Here is a 21,836-nt window from a genome sequence, read left to right on the forward strand (position 1 = left end):
TCCAGTTCGTGGAACATACCTGCATTATTGGGCTGAATCTGTAAACCCAACACATAAACTTGTGTATTACTGCTGCAGCAATGGCTTTAATGATGCCGTTCATGACAACTAAGATGGCATGAGGGATCACTGTCACTTTTCTAGTTTTAAAGTGCCCAGAATAGTGATTGATGTATATTTGAAAAGCAGACAGAAGCTCTCTGGAAAACCTGGACAAGATGTGGTTTGCTTCACTTCTACCTGCAGCACTAGCGTTAGATTTACTAACGGACAGACAGGAGGTTTAGAACAATGATCATAATCAAGTATTTTTTGTCAGGACTCATGATTAAGACAAAAACAAAACTTTACTTGTTACAGGTCATCAGAAGAAACAAGCAACCCAGTAAGCACAAAATGTTTTTACAACATTTGGCAAAGTTGCATTTTGGTTGCATTTAGCTTATTTTTTTAAAAGTTCCAGAAACAAAATGCGCCTCAATTTTAAAAATAACGTAAACATTTAGGTTTTAAAATAACGTAATCTGTACATTCAAATGAAACATTTAAAAAATGTAGTGAATATATTATAGCTAGTGCTAGCTGGGAAAAGTGTTGGTAGGTATGATGTGTAAGAACAGCAGTAAAGCACAGGATCTGATCTAACAGCCTTTTATTACTAAATAGTTTAAGCACTTTTTTTTAACAAAACTCATTCCATAGGAGTAATCAAAACCATCCAGAGCCCAAACTCATCCACAAATCAGTTAGCCACTCAGTCAGCTAACATGAAAATCTAACCTCATGCAGAATCACTCTACACTGGGTTAAAATCACTCTTATTAAATGTACCACTTCTTTTTCTTGTGTAGCCAGGCCTTCTACCATACATCATAAACTGTTGGCAGCAATGAACTGACTGGTCATAAAGCACTTAGTACCTCAAGTGCCTCAGCATCTACCCCCCAAAACATGGGTTAAAAAACAGTTCATTCTTATGAGGATTTCTGAAAAAGCACATTGGAAACATTCCAAGCTTCTGAAATACATTTGATAGATAAAGCAGGAGAATAAACAACAGCCATATAGTCTGCGGGCACCTCAGCTTTGAAAATGAGAAAAATAAGGAGCCAGTCAGACTTACCTTTGGGTGTTTATATGTGGCCTCTGCAAGGCTGATTTGAGAACAAGAGCATCAGACCGGACAGTCTTCTGAGGGGATGTCTTGGGGCTGGTATCTGACTCACCACTATCATCATCTCCCATGGCCTTGACGTAACTACTGCTGCGCATCCGGCGACATGGTATCTCCTCCTCAATCCCTGGATAATCCCCCCACTCATCCTGAGGGACCTGCAGATCCACAAACACACACTTTCAAAGCTGTTCTCGCACACCTAAAGAGGGAATATCGCACCTTTCACCAGAATTCACGACGGGCACTGCAGCTAACTTACATCCACAGGAATTAGTGAGGAATTCCATGAACTCCAGAATGGAGCTTCATCAGGCCAATTATCAGGAAGACAGAGAGCTGAGTCAGACTCTAAAAGCTTGGGACCCAAAGTTAAATCATAGATCTCCATGAGAAAACCTGGGTCCCAAACAAGCGACATCTTCCATCAGACATTTTTGCATCATTTCAATGATCAACTTTTCCTCTAGCATGAGCAATCTTCAGGACATGGGTTCTGGTCCCATGGAAACCAGGAAGTAATCATGTTCACATAAACAATGGTCAGTGCAATTCTGAGGTTCAATTGTTGCTCAGTTACATTTTAACTCCACTGATGGTTAGGTTTAGGGTTAGGGGGTAGAGTTAATAAAATATGCATTCCTGTAACTGTATTACATAATTTACAACTAAAAACACAACTCACATTTGGCGCCACTCTGTGGACATTTCACCTAGTTACTCAAGTAGGTAAAGCGGCAGGCCGGAGATCTCCAAATGGGTGCGTAATCTCCTAAAGGGGCGGGGTTACTTCTGAAGTGGGCAGATATACTCCAAAAGGGGTTGCACAACTCCAAAAGGGGGCATCACTTCCACTCACAGTTAAAGTTAGGGAAAGGGTTTGGTTAGGGACTCCCAATATCTTGCAGGCGATTTGGAAATCTCTTGCACATTTTTTGGAGCTCTGCCTGCAGCTATATTCTTCTCTAGAAACTGGAGCTCTCATGTGCCCATATATTTATCAACACTTCCAGCTTTAGGCACTGGGGGTCAGTGATTTGAATTTTGGTAAGCACAGACCAATTTCAGCTAAGATACTTTCAATCTACTGTTACCAAATTCTCAGTGAAATCAGTCTGGCAACCTGGATGCTGCCATCTTTGCTTCATTACCACTCAGTTTTTTTTTTTGACAAATTCTATGTGACTAAATACACTGTTAAGGGTCCTCCAGAAATAAGGCACTGGTTAAACATTTACTATAATATAATGTATATACAGTATATATACGTATATGTATATTATATAATGAAGTACACAGATACTTTTGAATGGACAAACATGCTTTTTGTAGTGCATCTATCATCAGGTGCTAACTTGTGACCTTAGCATTATAAGGTTCCAACTGCCCCCAGACTCGCTTTGAGATACAGGGTTTTAAAGTTTTGTTTGTTTTGAAATTGAAATGCTAATTTGTTAATCTTAAAAATAGGCTAAAATATTTTAGACAGTGTAGGCTATTCATTTAATTTATTCACAGCTTTCTGTGGTTTGAATATGATGTTATTTTGATTCATTGTGCAGCCTTGAAATGATCGTGAAATTAGTCTTATGGGGCACTCTTTAGGAAATCCTGTGGCCAAATAAAAAGCACATTAAAATCATTGTGATATTCCCGATATTGCTTAATTTTACATAGTCATGCTATCCCAACCTTATACAGCCCTGCACAATAGTCCGTGCTTGTGCTGTGCAGGTTCCTTGCGTTTGCTTTGTTTTAGAAAGAAATCACTCATTGATCAGAAACTTCACCCCTACCTCACCTCACACACTGCCTGCTTGAGAAGAGAGTGAGATATAGAGGCTTGTTATCTTATATCTCACTCGGAAGGTTTTAAACATTAACATAGACATTTCAAAAAGTGGAAAATGTATAGTATATATTATTGTAACAAGGGTTAAATGGGCAAGGAGGAGGCGGGAACCGGCTGAACAGTCGGTAACATAACATAAACACACACGGCAGCTGCGTATGGCTCTCTCTCTCCCAAACTGCCGCATCCGGCTCAGCCTTATCCCTCTCCTCGGCTGATTAGCTCAATTGGGGGCCTGCCATGCGCACTCACGGCCCGGCCCCACCCTCCTCGTCACACTTATCTTAGGTAATGTTACTCATGACAAGCTCAGATTTCTGAGAAGTTCATAATAAATGGAGACTGCGATGCGGCCATTTGATTTGAACTTGAAATCAGGGGCGGATTGGCCATAGGGAGAACCGGGACTTTTCCCGGTGGGCCGGCCACAAAACGGGGCTGAACGAGGGCGGCGATAAATTGAAACGGGCCACCATGTTATGCCGAACGGGCCGCGACTGCCTGAAGAGGGCTGCAAAACGGTGCCATGATATGCCGAAGGGGGCCGCGAAATGCAAAAAAGGACAGCGACAACAACTTTTGGGCCAGTCTCTATGTAAAATCCAGAGCCGAATTCTCTACCCAGTCTGCCCCTGCTTGAAATCACAATATGCGCATTTTCGTTTATATAGTTTATACTGAAGTCATACTGGCTTCACAGACTCACTATTGCATTGTCATTTTAGATGTTTATTTAAATATTGCTCTATCCCTGTGCTCATTGAATAATCAAAAAAAAAAAAAAAAAATAATTCTATTCAATAGAATTCGTTATTAGTTTTGAAGTCAATATTCTTGCCTTTCCAAATAAGGTTTTCGGCTTCGGGCACATCCCTAAAGATTATTTATAAACGGGAGAAATAATAATGCTGAATATGCTTGCTGTAGAAAAGGAAGTCCCGCCTTATAGGTAAAAGAGCCAATCACCTTTTTGACAGTCAGTTTTCTCGAAAAAGCGCATATGCATTAGTGTAACGTTGGGGTCTAGGAGTGGAAGAGGAAGAGAGGAGACACAGGAGCAGATTCTTTAAATCCTTTAATAATAATCGATGGAGTGGAAACAAACAACAGGCTCAACAATAGTAATCGCTGGAGTGGAATAAACACTAACTCTTAACATCAAAAAAACTAAGCGTAACATAACACTTCATTAACTCAACAAAGCACTTTGAGGACTGACAAAGGAGTGGGTAAAACTAGAAGATATTTATACAAAAGGAACTAATGAGTGAATGGAATACAGGTGAGGATAATAAGAAACAGATGGACGTGATGAGGGCAGTGCACTATGGGAAATGAAGTCCGGGGGAAAACTTCAAAATAAGAGTCCTTGAAGATGAGGGAGACAGACTGTGACAATTAGCTGGACCAGCCGGAATAATAGCGTGATCTGAGGTAAAATACCACAATTTGAATGGTATGACTGTTGTCAGGGATTTTTGCTGATTTGAAATGTTAATCTTAGTCTCTTAATCTTGCTCAACTGTTTGGAGTTTTCTGTCATTCCCTGTTGAAGTAGATAGAAGCTGTACTAGAATCCATTGAAAACAGTTTCCAGCAGGCTGCCCAGAGATGTTCCAAACATGGCCGCCAAGTGATCTGACTTGCCCAAAAGGGTCACCCCTAACCCTAACCCTAACCCTAACCCTAAACCTAACCCTAATCCTGACCAAAATGCCAGATAGAACCTTATAAAACAAACTGTTAAAAATCACAACTTCTTAAGCTAACTATCCAACACAAACAACAAAACTTGATTTAAACTCAGCCATGAATTGCTGCGAGTCAGATTCAACCCATTTGCATGAGCAGCACACTCAATGTATGGGAGCACATGCGCTAGCTGCTAGCTCACTGCTCCAAAAAAAAAAAAAAAAAGGAAAAAAAGAAATGCTGTTTAATGTCATATTCTTTTCTTAGACAGTTCTCTAAAGTACATTATATTATATATTATAAGTTAAACCAGAATACTATAGAAATTAAAATGACTACACAAGCTTATAGCCGGTATGACTGCAATGAGAAAATGGGGTCGGGAAACCTAAAGACCTCTAAACCTTAAAAAAAAAGTCTTGCAGTACATCTGAACACTGAATAATTTTAACACCTCCAGATTTGTTTTCAAGGGATAGTGTTGGGAATTTTGTGTAGGATGCAGCCATAGCAACCACACATGAATAAACATTAACACGCAAAGCGTATGCAACAGTTCAGTTACAATTCCAGATGAAAGATGGAGCTTGTTTATACCGGAAGCATCCAGAGCAATTTACAATTTGTGAGAACTGAATAAAATGCCATTCAAAGAGGAATATACTGTATATATATATATATATATATGCATCTAAAAAAGGGTAAAAAACATGTTTGATTGTCTAACTGGGTGCACCCAAGAAAAATGACTGAGCACAAACGTTTTAGGAAACAACTTTTCATTTAAAAAATTGAAACACAGCTTTGTCTTTTTCGCGTATCTCTGTTTAATTCAGCCAGAGATGATGCTCTACAGACACTAGGCTACCCATCAATCTGATGATGGCTTGGGCAGTGATTTTGCTAGCCCGGAGCGCCATATCAGCAACTCCTTAAATGACTCAGGATCTGGGGCATTTTCATCCATATCCTTTAGCAGGTCAGCATGGTAGGCCTGCAGGACCGCCATGGTGTGCGTAGCTGAACCTGCCTGACCTGCCACTCCATAGGCCTTGCCTAAGAGCACAGACATTAGTATGCAAGGCTTAGATGGATAAGCAGGTCTGGTCTTCAAATCTGGAGCAGAGGAGGGGCGCAGTGGGAATCTCACACTCTTAGAAGAAAAGGTTCCATATAGAACCCAAAACAGTTCTATTACTCGTTTCATTTTTGGAACCCAAAAAAGGTTCTATATTGAACCCTTTTTAAGGTTTCAATCAAAAGAACCTTAAAAGGTTCTTTGAGCCAGGTTTAGGGGTTCCCAACATGGAATCGTAACATTTGGTTTTTGTATAGTTTTTACATTTAATCTTTGTTTTATTACCAGAAGAACGTTAAATAGATATGTGAATTAAATAGCTCATGTAGATACTATATCACATAGAAAGTGAAATAACCATATAAAACACATTTAAGCATTATTTAGTAAAGCATTTTTAATAGTTTGTTTACAACAACACAAGCAATAAATAACACAATTCATAATGCAATAGTTATAACAATTGACTTAATAAATCCACAGGTTTGTAATAAGCTAAAGGTCTAAAAGTAGTAATATTAGATATCATCAAACATTTTATTATGTTGAAATTATAACCATAAGTAAGATTAATAATAAGTACAAAACAGAGTGAGGTCTTTTGGATACAACAAATTAAACAAAACTTCACTTCAGCCATCTCCATGTCATCTTGTCTCGTCTTGACACCAATATGAAAGATCAGGTTGTGGGTGGATGTGCTGATCCCTGTAAGTAAGAGAAACATGAAATAGACGTGGTGTCAGTATGCAGAGTAATTAAAAAAAGAAAGAAATTGGTATCTCTCTAAATTACATCTTAAAATGTACATGAAGAAGATTAGGAGTGCTGTGTTTTATCTGTATGAAGAAATAAGTAACACTGCTCTCACGGTCCTGTCACTCTGTCAGTTTGGGTTGTGTACGCTCAGGTTTTGTTTAGCGTGAGAGTGTGTGGCATCGCTTTGTCTGGCGTTGCTACACATTCTCTCATCTTGTTTGTCGGTTAGCCTGGGCATATATTGCCTTATTGTCTTGCTGATGTGCACTCATGCCATTCGGGTGCTTTGTTGTCTTGTGACAGCATGTGGCTTTGTTTTGTTTCTGCATTGTCACATGTCTCTCTGTCTTACGTCATACCCCACCCCCTTGTTTGCTTATTTTGGGTTAATTTGCCTCACCTGTCCCCAAGTTTGATTTCTCTCCCTATTTTAGCCTCCTCGTGAGTGCTGTCCAGTGCCAGATTGTCTTCTCTGCTTGTGTATCCCATCGGTCTTTAATGTTCCAGTTGGTCTAGTCGGTCCTGTTTTTTATTCCCATCCCTACCTCAGTCTGGTCAGTCCTGTTTCCCCTGTCCCAGCCTGGATTATATTTCCTTCATTCCAGAAGTGTCCTGGGATTTTTAATGACCACAGAGAGTCAGGACCTCATTTTAATGTCTCATCCAAAGGACAGTGCCTTTTTACAGTATAGTGTCCCCATCACTATACTGGGGCATTAGGAACTACACAGTCCACAGGGTGAGCACCCCCTGTTGGACTCCCTAATACCTCTTCCAGCAGCAACCTTAGTTTTCCCAGGAGGTTTCCCATCCAGGTACTGACCAGGCTCAGCCCTGCTTAGCTTCAGTTGGCAACCAGTCTTGAGCTACATGGTGATAGGGCTGCTGGATATGGCTCTGATGATGTTGATGTTGATGTTCATAACTTCATAAATCCTCTCTGAATTAGGTGAAGTCCTTTGCTAAAAACCCATGTTCAATTAATATAGCTTCTTCAATTTAAAAATACATAATTATTATATTTTTGAAAATTACAATAAAACTACAAACACCAAATACTCACAAGTAGAGAAACTGAAACATTTCCATCACTTCCTGTCTTTGACATTAGACATTTGATATTCTCTTTAATCAGTGCAGTATGCTGAATTCAGTGTTTGGCTGTGATGTGCTCTTGGAAACTTGTTTAGTTTTTTCCAATGTTTTCTTGGTGGAAAGAAAATTTAATTATAAAAAAACCTGTGATCAGGATTACTAAAGATATTTTAGTGATTCAAGTGTGAAATTACTAACCTCCTGGCGGAGAGTATTGCAGGCCTGGACGAAACAGTTTTGTCTACTTTTCTTCTTTGTGCTTGCTAAAATAAACATGTAAGTGATAAATGACAAGGAGTTAGGTCAAAATAAATAAAAATAACATAAAATGAATCAACAAATTAATTTATTTCTCTCACTTACCAGTGTAATATTGCCCTGTCAGGCTTTCAGCTCAACCGACTTTCCGTGAAAGTTGAAATGTTTAAATGGGATGTTCGCGTGTTTTGATCACGAGTTGAGCGTCTGCATGCGGCTTAAATGAGCCTTTGCGCTATGTAGATAGGACAAAAAATAACCAGCACTACACGATCAATTTGTTTGCCTTAAATGATAAACACAATTGTATGCATCTGTTGTTGAATTATGAGTCAATAATTGACTGTACTTGGACTGTATATTGATACTGAGATAAACCTGTCTTCTTAAAGAGTACTGTAATTTATCCTTTTCAAATTAAACCCAAAGATGAAGTAAATTGTAAAAGAGTAAAAGAGTTTTATTGCTCTGCAGTATAAAATGCAAATGCAAATGTAGTGTATTGTCCAAAACTATTTATAAATAAAACTTTTAATAATGTAAATTATACATACATATACAGTACATACATAGCTACTGTACTCACATTAAGCAGTTTTCAGCCTAAAGAACCCTTTTGTTCAAAAAGGGTTCTCTTTTTTTTTTTGTACATTTTTGTAAATAGAACCTTTTTGGCAAAAAGGGTTCTTTGGAGCTGAGTAAAGAACCTTATGGTTCTATATAGAACCACAAAGAACCTTTTTTTCTAAGAGTGCAGTACACACCAGCTGCTCGGTACAGTCGAGCATTGTGAAGACTGTGGCTCCCAAAATGAGCACTCATGCAGAGTAGGGCGAGCACCACATTTTTGTGAGCTGTTTATGCTGCTGGGGGAAGAAGGGCACCGGCCGGCAGAATGCAAAATCAGAGACAATGGTCATTGTGTCCTTAATATTTAAGGACACAATGAATAAGTAACTTGAGGCCACACCATATTGTGAACTTAGTCGCTTCATGCCTAAGAACGCCTTTTAGCCGTGACTTGCAATTATAGCACAGTGTCTCATACATACAGTAGTGTTGGAAAAATTCCTCAAAAAAAGTTTACTTTTTGACTAAGAACATAATTAGATTACAGTAACTAATTACTTGATACTGCTCCTAACTTATCACTAAAGTACATGATATAAGAGTATTAGTCCTTGATCATTCATTAAAATCATTCAATTCATTCACTATTCAATAAAATGCTGCCTGTATCTGGATGAGATCACACTGAAAAGTAAATCTAAGCATAGTGCTTGTAATCAGGCCTCATAAAGTTGGGTAGAAATGCCCTTATTATTGATGAGTGCATCAAAATTCCTTCTTTCCGTTTTTAAATTGATGCTCTGTCGCACATATCTAGACTATAGCAATTCAGGTATGAGGGCTTTGCAAGAGGGTCAAAGATCGTCTTGAACCCAGGACTGGCAGTCTAGGCCGTGTTCTTCACTCTGCCTCTTCAACTGAGTAGGACCAATTCAAGTGTATTCAAGTATTCAATGGCAGTTTAATGTTCGCTGTGCCTTGACTGGATTCTGAATCGCATAACTGTGATAAAATCAAAGACAAGCTCTAGACAGTGTCATGAGAAGAGAACCAAACAATTTCCTGGATCTCTATTTTGGTGTCTTGTGGCTGTAAACAAGAAACAGGGATGCCATAGATGAAAAAAAAAAAAAAAAAAAACCCCTGTCACATCACTCCCGTTAATAACCTGGTGTGTACAGAACGGGATTAAGAATGGGTTGAGACAAATTACAAAGTTCAGGCATGAAACTCTGAATGGTGCAAGCTTGTTGTCTGTTAGCCAATCAGCTCGCTCACACTGAAATCCTCCACCTCCCAAGCTCCACAGGCCTAGATCTGCTACATAGGGTTTGTATTTATGTCTAATTGTGCAGCAGCATGTCATACATTATTGATGCAGCATGTCTTGTCTTTTTCTAATTTTGCAGCAGCAGCATGTCCATATGCTTAACTCGGTATGTCTGTGTAGATTAGAGATCTAGTCCACCCAGACCAATATCCTATCAATATGTCATACCCATATTAACATGCTAAATCTTTCAGAGATTTGTCATGATTGAACTGTATTAAGCTGCAGTGTATGTGGCCTTTGAGCATAAAATGTTATGCTCAGTTATGTAAACACATCAGTCAACAAGGTTCCTTAAGAATATCTCCTTTTATGCTTCATTTTTTATTTCCTTTTTCCTTTTAGGTTAAAAGTTCTTTCACTTTTCAAAAATTTGACTTTGAATTTTAAAGTATAAAGAAAAGTGATGCTTTAAATTTGTTGTAGAGCACAGGGCATGCCAGGTGTTCTTGTTTGCAAGTCACTTTGATCAATGAGTTCACAGTTATGATTCACAGTTAAGATTCATGCAATGCTGTCTTCAAAACCTGCTTTGACGAGTCAATAAGATCATTAACTGCATCTCCAAGCACTATCAACCTAAAGCATTCTAAGCATGCATCTGTTGCTCAGCATTTCTCTGTTTATTAATGAAATCAACCTTAAAACTAGTAATACATGTACAAACATGTCTGCAACACAATGCATGTCTGTAATAAGACATATCTCATTAGATTTCGTCGTCCATGTGTGTTAGCAGTGGGTTACATTATTCTATTCTACCACAAGGAGGCACTACAGAAAACACACTCATTTAACTCAATGGATTCATCAAAAACTGACAGTGAAGTCAGTGAGTACATACAGAAATAAAACTCCACTCAATTGCAGAGATTTAGAGGAATCAAAATGAAATGAAGCCATCAGATGTTGAAACGATGACTCTAGAATATGCTTAGACATTTCCACTCAATTTGAGATTGCATGCTATTACTGCAAAGTTATATGGAGTTCAGTCTTTTTACTAAGATATTTTGCTATTCATTTATTCTATTTGCTGGGAGAGAGAAGTCTCTCCTGGGGAAGTCTTAGAAGGAATGTAGTCTTAAAGAAGTCCATCTGCATTTCAAATAACTCATGCTAGCATTCAGGAAACTAATTGGTTAACAAGGGGGCTTTTTAGCCAAAGACCATTGTGTATGTCATGTACTTAATGAAAATCACTCTATCAAACAAAACCCTTAATATATTTTTAACTACGAAAGTCTAAACTCACTGTTCACTTTATTAGGAACACCTGTACATCTACATATTCATGTGATTATCTACTCAGCCAATCATGTGGCAGCAGTGTAATGCATAAAATCACGCAGATACAGGTCAGGAGCTTCAGTTAATGTTTACATCAACCATCAGAATGGAGGAAAAATGTGATCTTGGTGATTTTGACCGTGGCATGATTGTTGGTGCCAGATGGGCTGGTTTGAGTATTTCTGTAACTGCTGATCTCCTGGGATTTTCACACACAACAGTCTCTAGAGTTTACTCAGAATTGTTCCAAAAACAAAACAAAACAAAAAAACATCTAGTGAGCGGCAGTTCTGCGGATGGAAACACCTTGTTGATGAGAGAGGTCAACGGAGAATGGCCAGACTGGTTCAAGCTGACAGAAAGGCTGCGGTAACTCAGATAACCACTCTGTACAATTGTAGTGAGCAGAATAGCATCCCAGAATGCATAATACGTCGAACCTTGAGGTGGATGGGCTACAACAGCAGAAGACCATGTCGGTCACTTTATTAGGACCAGAGTGTTCCTTATCAAGTGCTCAGTGAGTGTATAATACAGAAGAGAGCTCTATACTCTTACTACTGCATATGTCAAGAATTGTCTCATTTTGACCTCTTTATATTTCTCCCAAAGGGGCAGGGGAATGGAAAAGGGGAATATTACAAGAAACATATTAGACAAAGTTGGGGCAACTCCAATCCCTGGACATTTGTCTTCCCCAGCAACCAGAGTAAAATACCTACAACACAAGCTTAACCTTTACAAGTTTGCACTTTACCATGCAAACCATGAATCAGCAAGACACATCTAGGTGAGAGAGGCAGGTTAAATTTACCAAAACACAGCTAACTTACAATGCGATAAAATAACATGGGTTTAAAGTTCATAATTTCTGCCTGAATGGTTAATTGGTGAGTGTATCTATTTTAATGTCACTTGCAGTCTCTTATAAGGTCTAAAGGATAGGCCTTCTCTCTCATCAAACATGACAAAGCTCAGGAACAGTATCTGCTAATGATTTGTGCAAAGTAGTCCTCAGCTCTTCAGTATAATGAAGCAACAAGTCCTTACTGGCTTAATTAACCTTCCAGGAGTAAAATGACAGTTAGATGTCAGGAACTGATTAGCTGAATAACATACATAACTGTAGCAGTCAGCATGACCTGCACTCAAAAGGAGGTCTACGTGTATATCCATCTAACAGATTTATTTTCTTAAAGTTTTGCAAGCATTACACTGTGGTTGTGGGAACCATTAAATTGCATGACATTCCTGAAAATCTGAAAGTCTTCCTGAACCCTTTTCTTTTTTTTTTTTTTTTTTTTTTTTTTTTACTCTCAGAATTTTTTTTTAACAAATCTAAAGGACATACTGTGCGAACAATGTTGCAATAATAAAATACAAAAAATACTTTCACACATACAGTATACTGTACCAATACTAAGTATGTTTATTGAATACTAAGAACATCATAAGGATATTACATTAACTTTATTTTAACATGAGCATTCGTGTTTATCTCAATGGCAGTTGCTTGGCTGGTTCATGACACCCGGAAGCACGCAATTAATTAATAAAGGTTTTAAAAAGGTGTAAATGGCATGTGATTAATGCTGCGTTCCAGATAACTCGGAACTCTGAATTTTCCCACCTCTTACTTGAAAATAATGACTAGAACGCCTCTCTAATTTGGACATCCGACTTGTGAAGTTGGGGTAGATCGATCAACCGCGACCTCGGTGAGAAGCGTCATTTGAAAGATGGCGGCGACCGACGGGCGTAACATGGAGTTGGGATTCGTGAAATGTATAAACAAACTTTTAAGTATTTTAACCACACAAAACGTATGAACATGCAATATACAGTACAATAAATATACAAGCTGATATAAGGAGAGTTGTTTGTGTATCAATCAACATTTTGTTTATGAATAGCTTCTTGATAGCCAGCTAGTTAGCACCTGGAAGACTGTGGGTGTGTTCCATTCAGAAGTGATCATCCCTATGCCTTTACCATCTACTGTGAGAACACTGAAGTGTTGAAAGTTGTGCGACTCCAACATAAGTCATTCGGAACTCACTTAAGTAATTTTTATTGGAAATTCAGTTTGAAGCGATCTAACAGCTTGACTATCATGATTGTTCTCCCTTCAAAATACCCTTTGGAAGCTGATTTATCCCGTTTGAAATGCAGGGGGCCTCATTCATGAAACTTTGGTAAATATATGAGAAAATAAGAAGTAATTTGCACGTAAAATGGACCTTCCCGAAAACTTTCCGTCGGATTCCCAAACGCTTCGTACTCCCCAGATTTGTTAGTAAAATGTGTGTATGTTAGTGATTTCCAAACATTCGTAAATAGGGGGCATATGCACGTTCATTCGTAATTATCATATTCCACACCCGTGAAAACGCCATATAAGGAAGGCACCAGACTCACCTGTTGTATTGTGTATACATCTAGCCGCGATGTGCTTATTTGTGGGTTTAACAGCATAAGCATTGACCATATGTTATCAACTGAACTCGAATTTACCGATGCCTATAACAAATTATGAAACCTAAATTATAGAGCTCATATCAAATAAAAAAAAACTGCACAACCAGTAACGTTAGAGGGCATTCATTTTTTTTTTCTCGAAAAAATCAAACGCAAACTGTGACTTTCCATTAACTTTTCACCCCAATTCAAGAACTTCTGCTAGAAAAACGAGTAAAAAAAAATAAAATAAAACTATTCTTTGAAAAAATAAAAGCAACAAAGAAACGTTTCTAAATAAGTATAGGCTACAGGTTATAAAGAAAAAAGTTTATTTTCTTTTTCTTTTTTTTTACTAATTTATGTTGGGGGTTTTTTAGGTTAATTTCACTCAGTAATTATGAATAAATTTTTTCATTACTTATTTAATTTTACTTCTAATAAAATGTAGTCATGGCAGTTTGTCTGAAAGAACACAACACGTTCAGATGTCTTACACAAGATTTACAAGTGGTCGCTAGCAAGTGTAAATTTAAATCAGAACTGCTTTACGAACAATTTACACAAAAATCAGTCTGCTCGTGTTTCATGAATGAGGCCCAGGGTGTGCATTTGACATGCGTTCATGTGACCATGATGTGTAAATGACTGGAACGCTTTGAGGTCAAAGTGGGAAATTTTAACTTGGGTATTCCAGCCTCCAACTTCATCTGGATCACAGAAATAATTACTTTAGAGCTGCCGAAAAATGATGTCTTGACAATGCTAAAATGGCTAATGACACCACAAGAACGCGTCGAGTCCTGAGACCATACTAAGCTGTGATGTCATAGACAGCAGACATGGAAAAAGGTCAATTTCATGCTTTTAAGGGCCATCAAAGAATCAGGCACTGGTAAAACATCTAATATAATATTATTACATTTTATTTATAATGATGCTTGCCAAAAAACAAAAACAATATTTACAATACATGGCTTACTTTGGAATGGCTGTCTATGGAGAAAGATGATTTTTGGCAACAGTTATAGTTATGACATCTACAGACACCAAACCAGCCAAACCCTCCCCCTTCTTCAAAATCAGTTGTTGCTGACAAGGAAAGATCTTAAGGTGAATTTGACCTTAATAGGCCTCAATAAGAAGTTAAGAGTTTTTTTCTAGATTTCTAAGATTTTTTTCTGATATTCATAGACAACAATGATGCCCATGGGCTTAAAAATAAAACTAGACAATAATTTACTAGATTTATTTGCATTTTGCCCAATAAACATCGAGTAAAAAAAAATGGTCTAAACAGACACATTTTCTTTAGAGCTTCTCAAAAGCAATACATTATATTAGAGTACATTAGTCATTCGCCAAATTGGACTATATAAGTTAAACATTCGTATGTTTCTTATCCAAAGGGCTTTTAATACTCAAATCCCACTAGCAACCTGTGGTTAAGTGTTTTACTCATGGACACAATCATGATAGGAGTTCCCAATAATTTTTCAGTTCATGAATCACCCCTTACGGGATTTGAACTAGTGATTATTGTTGAATATCTAGAACAGAAATGTAACCACTAAGCTACTACCACCACTGTACAATCAGTTGATCAATATTGTGTATTATGATAAGCATTGCTTAATGATACCTTGCTTTTAAATATTTATTTTATATAATCTCTTTAATACTTCCCTGTCCAGCCTGACACAACAATGCTGGCTCGACAAATGGTGTGAGTTTTGGGCTGGACTATCTTTTTGTTTAACCAATGGAAAACAAAGGTGTTTTTTTTTTTTTCTGGATTCTTGCAATTCGGTTTGGTGACGCTAGTGGCACAAACTACACATTTTTTCACACAGTTTTAAACAATATACTAGTTAACAGTTATCTAAAATCAGGTTTTTCAATCAATATTAATTAAACACACAAGTGAATTTCACCTTTTTTCAATTATTCAATCTCTTAGAGAATTTCTCTGTCAAAATATATTTTATCTACCAAAGTAGATACTGTATGTTCTGACCACATGCAACAAAGTTTATTTTCTGTTATGAAGATATTGTCAAGATGGCGCTGAGTGTGGCTGCTGCGTTGCGAGCTCCGACACAACATTGTAGTTTTTTGTTTGTTTTGTTCACAATTCTTATGTTTTTTGTCTTGGATGTTGTCTGCCTTATTGTCTACGGAGACAAACACTTTTGGACATTGGTTCTGCAATTACACACCGTAAACAGGACTTCAGATTCCTCAATGCCGACCCGCTGTTTACAAACACGGCAGCAGAGCCCTTTGTCTGGGCAGCCCGGCCGCGGAAACGCAGAAGGAAAAGGGGAAACAGAGCCGCCGTTCTCATCAGAGTAAGACGTCGCGCAAATTGTCCCCCACTACCCAGTATTCTACTGGCAAATTTTCAGTCTCTGGACAAAAAGCTCTGCTGAGAGAGCGGATCTCTTTCCAACGAGAGATGAGGGACTGCTACATTATCTGCCTAACAGAAACTTAGATGTCTGCGGAGATTCCAGACTCAGCCATCGAACCCGCGGGATTCTCTGTGCACCGAGCGGACAGAGCGAAAGACCTCTCAGGTAAAAGCAGAGGTGGTGGTGTATGTTTTATGATCAACAAATCCTGGTGTGATCAGAGGAACGTACATTCTATCAAGTCTTTCTGCTCTCCTGATCTGGAATTTCTCATGCTTCTGAGTCAACCATTCTGGCTACCGAGGGAATTCACAGCGGTCATTATCACAGCTGTGTACATCCCGCCACAAGCCGACACAGACCAGGCACTCAAGGAACTGTATGGGATTATAAGCAAGCAGGAAACCACGCACCCTGAGGCCGCGTTCATTGTGACCGGGGACTTTAACAAAGCCAATCTCAAATCAATCACACAAAAATACCACCAACATGTTAGTTTTAACACACGAGGGGACCGGGTTTTGGACCATTGCTACTCTCCCTTCCGGGATGGCTACAAATCCCTCCCCCACCCACCATTTGGCAAATCCACTTACAGGCAGAAACTAAAACAGGAAGCACCCAGCCTCAGAACGATCCAGTGCTGGTCAGACCAATCAGAATCTATGCTACAAGACTGTTTTGATCACGTGGACTGGGAGATGTTCCAGTCCGCCTCTGATGACGACATCGAGCTTTACGCTGATTGCGTCACGTGTTTCATCAGAAAGTGCGTAGATGATGTTGTTCCATCCAAAACAATACAGATCTACCCAAACCAGAAACCTTGGATTAATAGCAATGTTCGCACGGCACTTAATGCGCGGACCTCCGCTTTTAATTCCGGGAACGCGGAGGAGCATAAACAAGCCAGTTATGCCCTCCGAAAAACTATCAGAGCAGCAAAACGTCAGTGCAGGAACAAGATTGAAGGACAGTTCAACACCACCAACTCTAGAAGCATGTGGCAGGGAATTAATATCATCACGGACTTTAAAGTGAATAAAAACTCCACCGTGAACACCGCTGCCTCTCTCCCAGATGAGCTAAATACTTTTTATGCACGTTTCGAGGGAAATAACACCGCCCTTGCAGAGAGAGCTCTCGCAGCCGAAGCTACAGAGGTTAGTTCACTCTCCATCTCTGTAGCGGATGTAACCTGATCCTTCCGACGGGTGAATATCCGTAAAGCCGCGGGTCCAGACGGCATTCCGGGCCACGTCATCAGAGTGTGAGCGAACAAACTGGCTGGTGTTTTTACGGACATTTTCAACCTTTCCCTCTCTTTGTCTGTAGTCCCCACATGCTTTAAAACATCCACCATTGTGCCTGTACCAAAGCAATACAAAATCACTTGCTTAAATGACTGGCACCCTGTTGCTCTGACCCCCATCATCAGCAAATGCTTTGAGAGACTAATCGGAGATTACATCTGCTCTGTGCTGCCTCTCTCACTTGACCCATTGCAGTTTGCTTACCGCAACAACCGCTCCACTGATGATGCCATTGCATCTACAATATACACTGCTCTCTCCCACCTGGAAAAAAGGAACACTTATGTGAGAATGCTGTTTGTAGACTACAGCTCAGCATTCAACACCAGAGTGCCTTCCAAGCTTGATGTGAAACTCTGGGCTCTGGGATTAAACAGCTCGCTGTGCAGCTGGATCCTGGACTTCCTGTCAAGCAGACGCCAGGTGGTTAGAATGGGCAGTAACATCTCCTCATCACTGACCGTCAACACTGGAGCCCCACAGGGCTGTGTTCTCAGCCCACTCCTGTACTCCCTGTACACACATGACTGTGTGGCAACACACAGCTCCAATGCCATCAAGTTTGCTGATGATACGACGGTGGTAGATCTGATCACTGACAATGATGAAACAGCCTACAGAGAGGAGGTGCACAATCTGACACGCAGGTGTCAGGAGCACAACCTCTCCCTCAACATCAGTAAGACAAAGGAGCTTGTGGTGGACTTCAGGAGAAGAGAAAAAGAACACAGCCCCATCACCATCAATGGAGCACCAGTGGAGAGAGTCAGCAGCTTGAAGTTCCTGGGTGTCCACATCACTGAGGAACTCACATGGTCTGTCCACACTGTGGCCGTTGAGAAGAAGGCTCATCAGTGCCTCTACTTCCTGAGACGGCTGAAGAAGTTTGGAATGAACTGCCACATCCTCACACAGTTCTACACCAGCACTGTAGAGAGCATCCTGACTGGCTGCATCTCTGCCTGGTATGGCAATAGCACCACCCACAACCGCAAAGCTGTTCAAAGGGTGGTGCGAATTGCCAGACACATCATCGGAGGTGAGCTTCCCTCCCTCCAGGACATACACTATATTGCCAAAAGTATTCACTCATCTGCCTTTAGACGCATATGAACTTAAGTGACATCCCATTCTTAATCCATAGGGTTTAATATGACGTCGGCCCACCCTTTGCAGCTATAACAGCTTCAACTCTTCTGGGAAGGCTTTCCACAAGGTTTAGGAGTGTGTTTATGGGAATTTTTGACCATTCTTCCAGAAGCGCATTTGTGAGGTCAGACACTGATGTTGGACGAGAAGGCCTGGCTCACGGTCTTCGCTCTAATTCATCCCAAAGGTGCTCTATCGGGTTGAGGTCAGGACTCTGTGCAGGCCAGTCAAGTTCTTCCACACCAAACTCGCTCATCCATGTCTTTATGGACCTTGCTTTGTGCACTGGTGCGCAGTCATGTTGGAACAGGAAGGGGCCATCCCCAAACTGTTCCCACAAAGTTGGGAGCATGGAATTGTCCAGAATCTCTTGGTATGCTGAAGCATTCAGAGTTCCTTTCACTGGAACTAAGGGGCCAAGCCCAGCTCCTGAAAAACAACCCCACACCATAATCCCCCCTCCACCAAACTTCACAGTTGGCACAATGCAGTCAGACAAGTACCGTTCTCCTGGCAACCGCCAAACCCAGACTCGTCCATCAGATTGCCAGATGGAGAAGCGTGATTCGTCACTCCAGAGAACGCGTCTCCACTGCTCTAGAGTCCAGTGGCGGCGTGCTTTACACCACTGCATCCGACGCGTTGCATTGCACTTGGTGATGTATGGCTTGGATGCAGCTGCTCGGCCATGGAAACCCATTCCATGAAGCTCTCTATGCACTGTTCTTGAGCTAATCTGAAGGCCACATGAACTTTGGAGGTCTGTAGCGATTGACTCTGCAGAAAGTTGGCGACCTCTGCGCACACTGCGCCTCAGCATCCGCTGACCCCGCTCTGTCATTTTACGTGGCCTACCACTTCGTGGCTGAGTGGCTGTCATTCCCAATCGCTTCCACTTTGTTATAATACCACTGACAGTTGACTGTGGAATATTTAGTAGCGAGGAAATTTCATGACTGGACTTGTTGCACAGGTGGCATCCTATCACAGTACCACGCTGGAATTCACTGAGCTCCTGAGAGCGGCCCATTCTTTCACAAATGTTTGTAGAAGCAGTCTGCATGCCTAGGTGCTTCATTTTATACACCTGTGGCCATGGAAGTGATTGGAACACCTGAATTCAATTATTTGGGTGGGTGAGCGAATACTTCTGGCAATATAGTGTATATACCAGGCGGTGTGTGAAAAAAGCTCGGAGGATCATCAGAGACTCCAGCCACCTGAGCCATGGGCTGCTCTCACTGCTACCATCAGGTAGACGGTATCGCAGCATCAGGACCCACATCAGCTGACTTCATGACAGCTTCTTCCCCCAAGCAATCAGACTTTTGAATTCTTGATCTCTCACGATCAATATACAACAGCACTGCATTTTATTAATCTTATTACCTCACACTGGACTGTCATAATTATATCTCTCTTAACAACACACTGACAACTGACTATCAACTGACAGCCTGAATGTCAATACAGTACAATACAACCTACTGTACATTTTATATATACTATATATATATATATATATATATATATATATATATATATATATATATATATATATATATATATACTATTTTTTTATTGTATAATTTGTATTCTATATTGTGTGTATTGTATATTGTACATTGTATATTGTGTTGTGTGTAATTACGTGTATATTAGATTTTAAATTGTGTTGTGTAAATCTGAAGTTTATTGTAAATTGGTATGTGTCTCATCACTGTCACGACTGCTGTGTTGCTCGGAACTGCACCCAAGAATTTCACACACTATTGCACTTGTGTATATGGTTGTGTGACAATAAAAGTGATTTGATTTGATTTGATTTTGAGTTAACAATAAAACCATAAACCAATTACTCATCTAGGCTCATTTAACTGCTGATTATTTTCTGAACAACTTTTATCCTGTTAATTAGGCAACAACCATACCATCATATCAAGGAAGACACCTATGTCTTACCTGTAGGTAATGTGAGGACCGGAAAGAAGGTTTAAGGTCCAGATGTATCATGGGCTTCTCCAGATTAAGCGAGGACTTTCGATAGGCCTCTTTGGCCTGACTGACAGTGAGGGTGGACCACGAACTCCTCTTCATGAACTTTCCATCAGGTGCCATCGACAAGTTCTCACAGGCCGAGCACTTGACGTCATTGTTGCTTTTGGAGGTTTTGAGAGAGTGATCTCCAAAGTGACTGTGCATGGATTCTGGGAAACTGTGACCAACAAGCTCGTAATGGTGGCGGCTCATGGCACTGGCTGTGCGGAAGGTGCTATCGCTGTCCAGGTTGTCATCTGAGCTCCACCAGCCCCCCGTACCTGACCGATGCCTGCGCTCCTTGCTTTTGCTGCGTTTGCTGCCATGCTTGGATGAGTGATGATTTCCGTGGTGATGGTGATGACTTCCTCCGCTCCCACTGTCACCTTTAGTACCATTCATCTTGGATGATCCCTCCAGTGAGTGGGACTTAGTGAAGAGTTTCTGGACAGAGTGCACCAGGTGGCGGATACGTCCGGGACTCTCACTGCGCTGCTCGCCGCAACCGGTGGCAGATGCGCGTTGGTACTGCAGTGTGTGGAAGCCATCACGATGAAGCGGAAGATGTTTTTCGAACTGGTCCAGCAGGTTGGCAGGGATGCGGTTGCTCTTGCTGCTGCTGTGGTGAGATGCAGTTGTTGCAGCAGCTGCAGCGGCTGATGTGGGGATGGCTGCGTAGTCTTCCCGTGCGGCCGGGTCATAGTACTGCAAGCTATAGTGCATTCTGGGGAAGGTGCTGCTAGAGACGTGGTCGGCAGGGGCAGTGGACGTTAGAGCCATGGGTGACATGATCATGCAGTCAGAGTGGATGGAGCTGCGGGGTGAAAGGCGGTGATGGAAGTCCATGACGCAGGTCTCCGTGGGGCTGAGCAGGTAGGAGTGGCCCAGGTCAGACACATGCATGCCATGCAGGTCGTGGAGATGTTCGCACTCCGCCAGCTCACACGGGGATAGTGTGGGAATCTGGTGCGATGCGCGACCACCTGATAAGCCCTTCATGTTCCTGAATGAAGCAACGTCACTATCCTCATTGAAATTTTGGCATGGCGACCAGGGGGAATACTGCTGGTCTAGAAAAATAAAGGAGAGAAAAGTTTGATTAGTGATTGTTAGTAGATTATTGATAAGATTGTGTCAAATAGCAGCTAGCGTAACTGTGACAGAGACCAGCTTATTTAAGTACGAGTCCAGGCATTTCCTGTACAACGACGTAACTCACTGCATAACCACCATAGTATGATGCATCATTATACAAATTAACTAGCTAGTCACGACTGTTTCTCGAAACTTTAACTGTCACACATCCATCGTTTGAACTCCGTTGGTTGAGCTGTCATTAATTACATTTCTCAGGGGGTGGAGTTATAA

At 40.6% G+C, this 21,836-nt stretch overlaps 1 protein-coding gene across 1 annotated transcript in view; it reads right to left on the bottom strand.

The window, feature by feature from the left end:
• The window catches only part of LOC127410210 (disks large-associated protein 2-like), a 174,883-nt gene that overhangs the window by 97,899 nt on the left and 55,148 nt on the right, over nucleotides 1–21,836 (bottom strand). Inside the window, exons 2-3 of the mRNA XM_051645355.1 lie at nucleotides 20,394–21,538; nucleotides 1,124–1,332 (exon numbers count right to left, since the gene is read on the bottom strand). Of these exons, the coding sequence (XP_051501315.1) occupies nucleotides 1,124–1,332; nucleotides 20,394–21,467 (1,283 nt within the window). The 5' untranslated portion in view covers nucleotides 21,468–21,538. The remainder of the gene's footprint in view (nucleotides 1–1,123; nucleotides 1,333–20,393; nucleotides 21,539–21,836) is intronic.

Source organism: Myxocyprinus asiaticus, chromosome 19, assembly GCF_019703515.2.
Source record: "Myxocyprinus asiaticus isolate MX2 ecotype Aquarium Trade chromosome 19, UBuf_Myxa_2, whole genome shotgun sequence".
NCBI lineage: Eukaryota > Metazoa > Chordata > Actinopteri > Cypriniformes > Catostomidae > Myxocyprinus > Myxocyprinus asiaticus.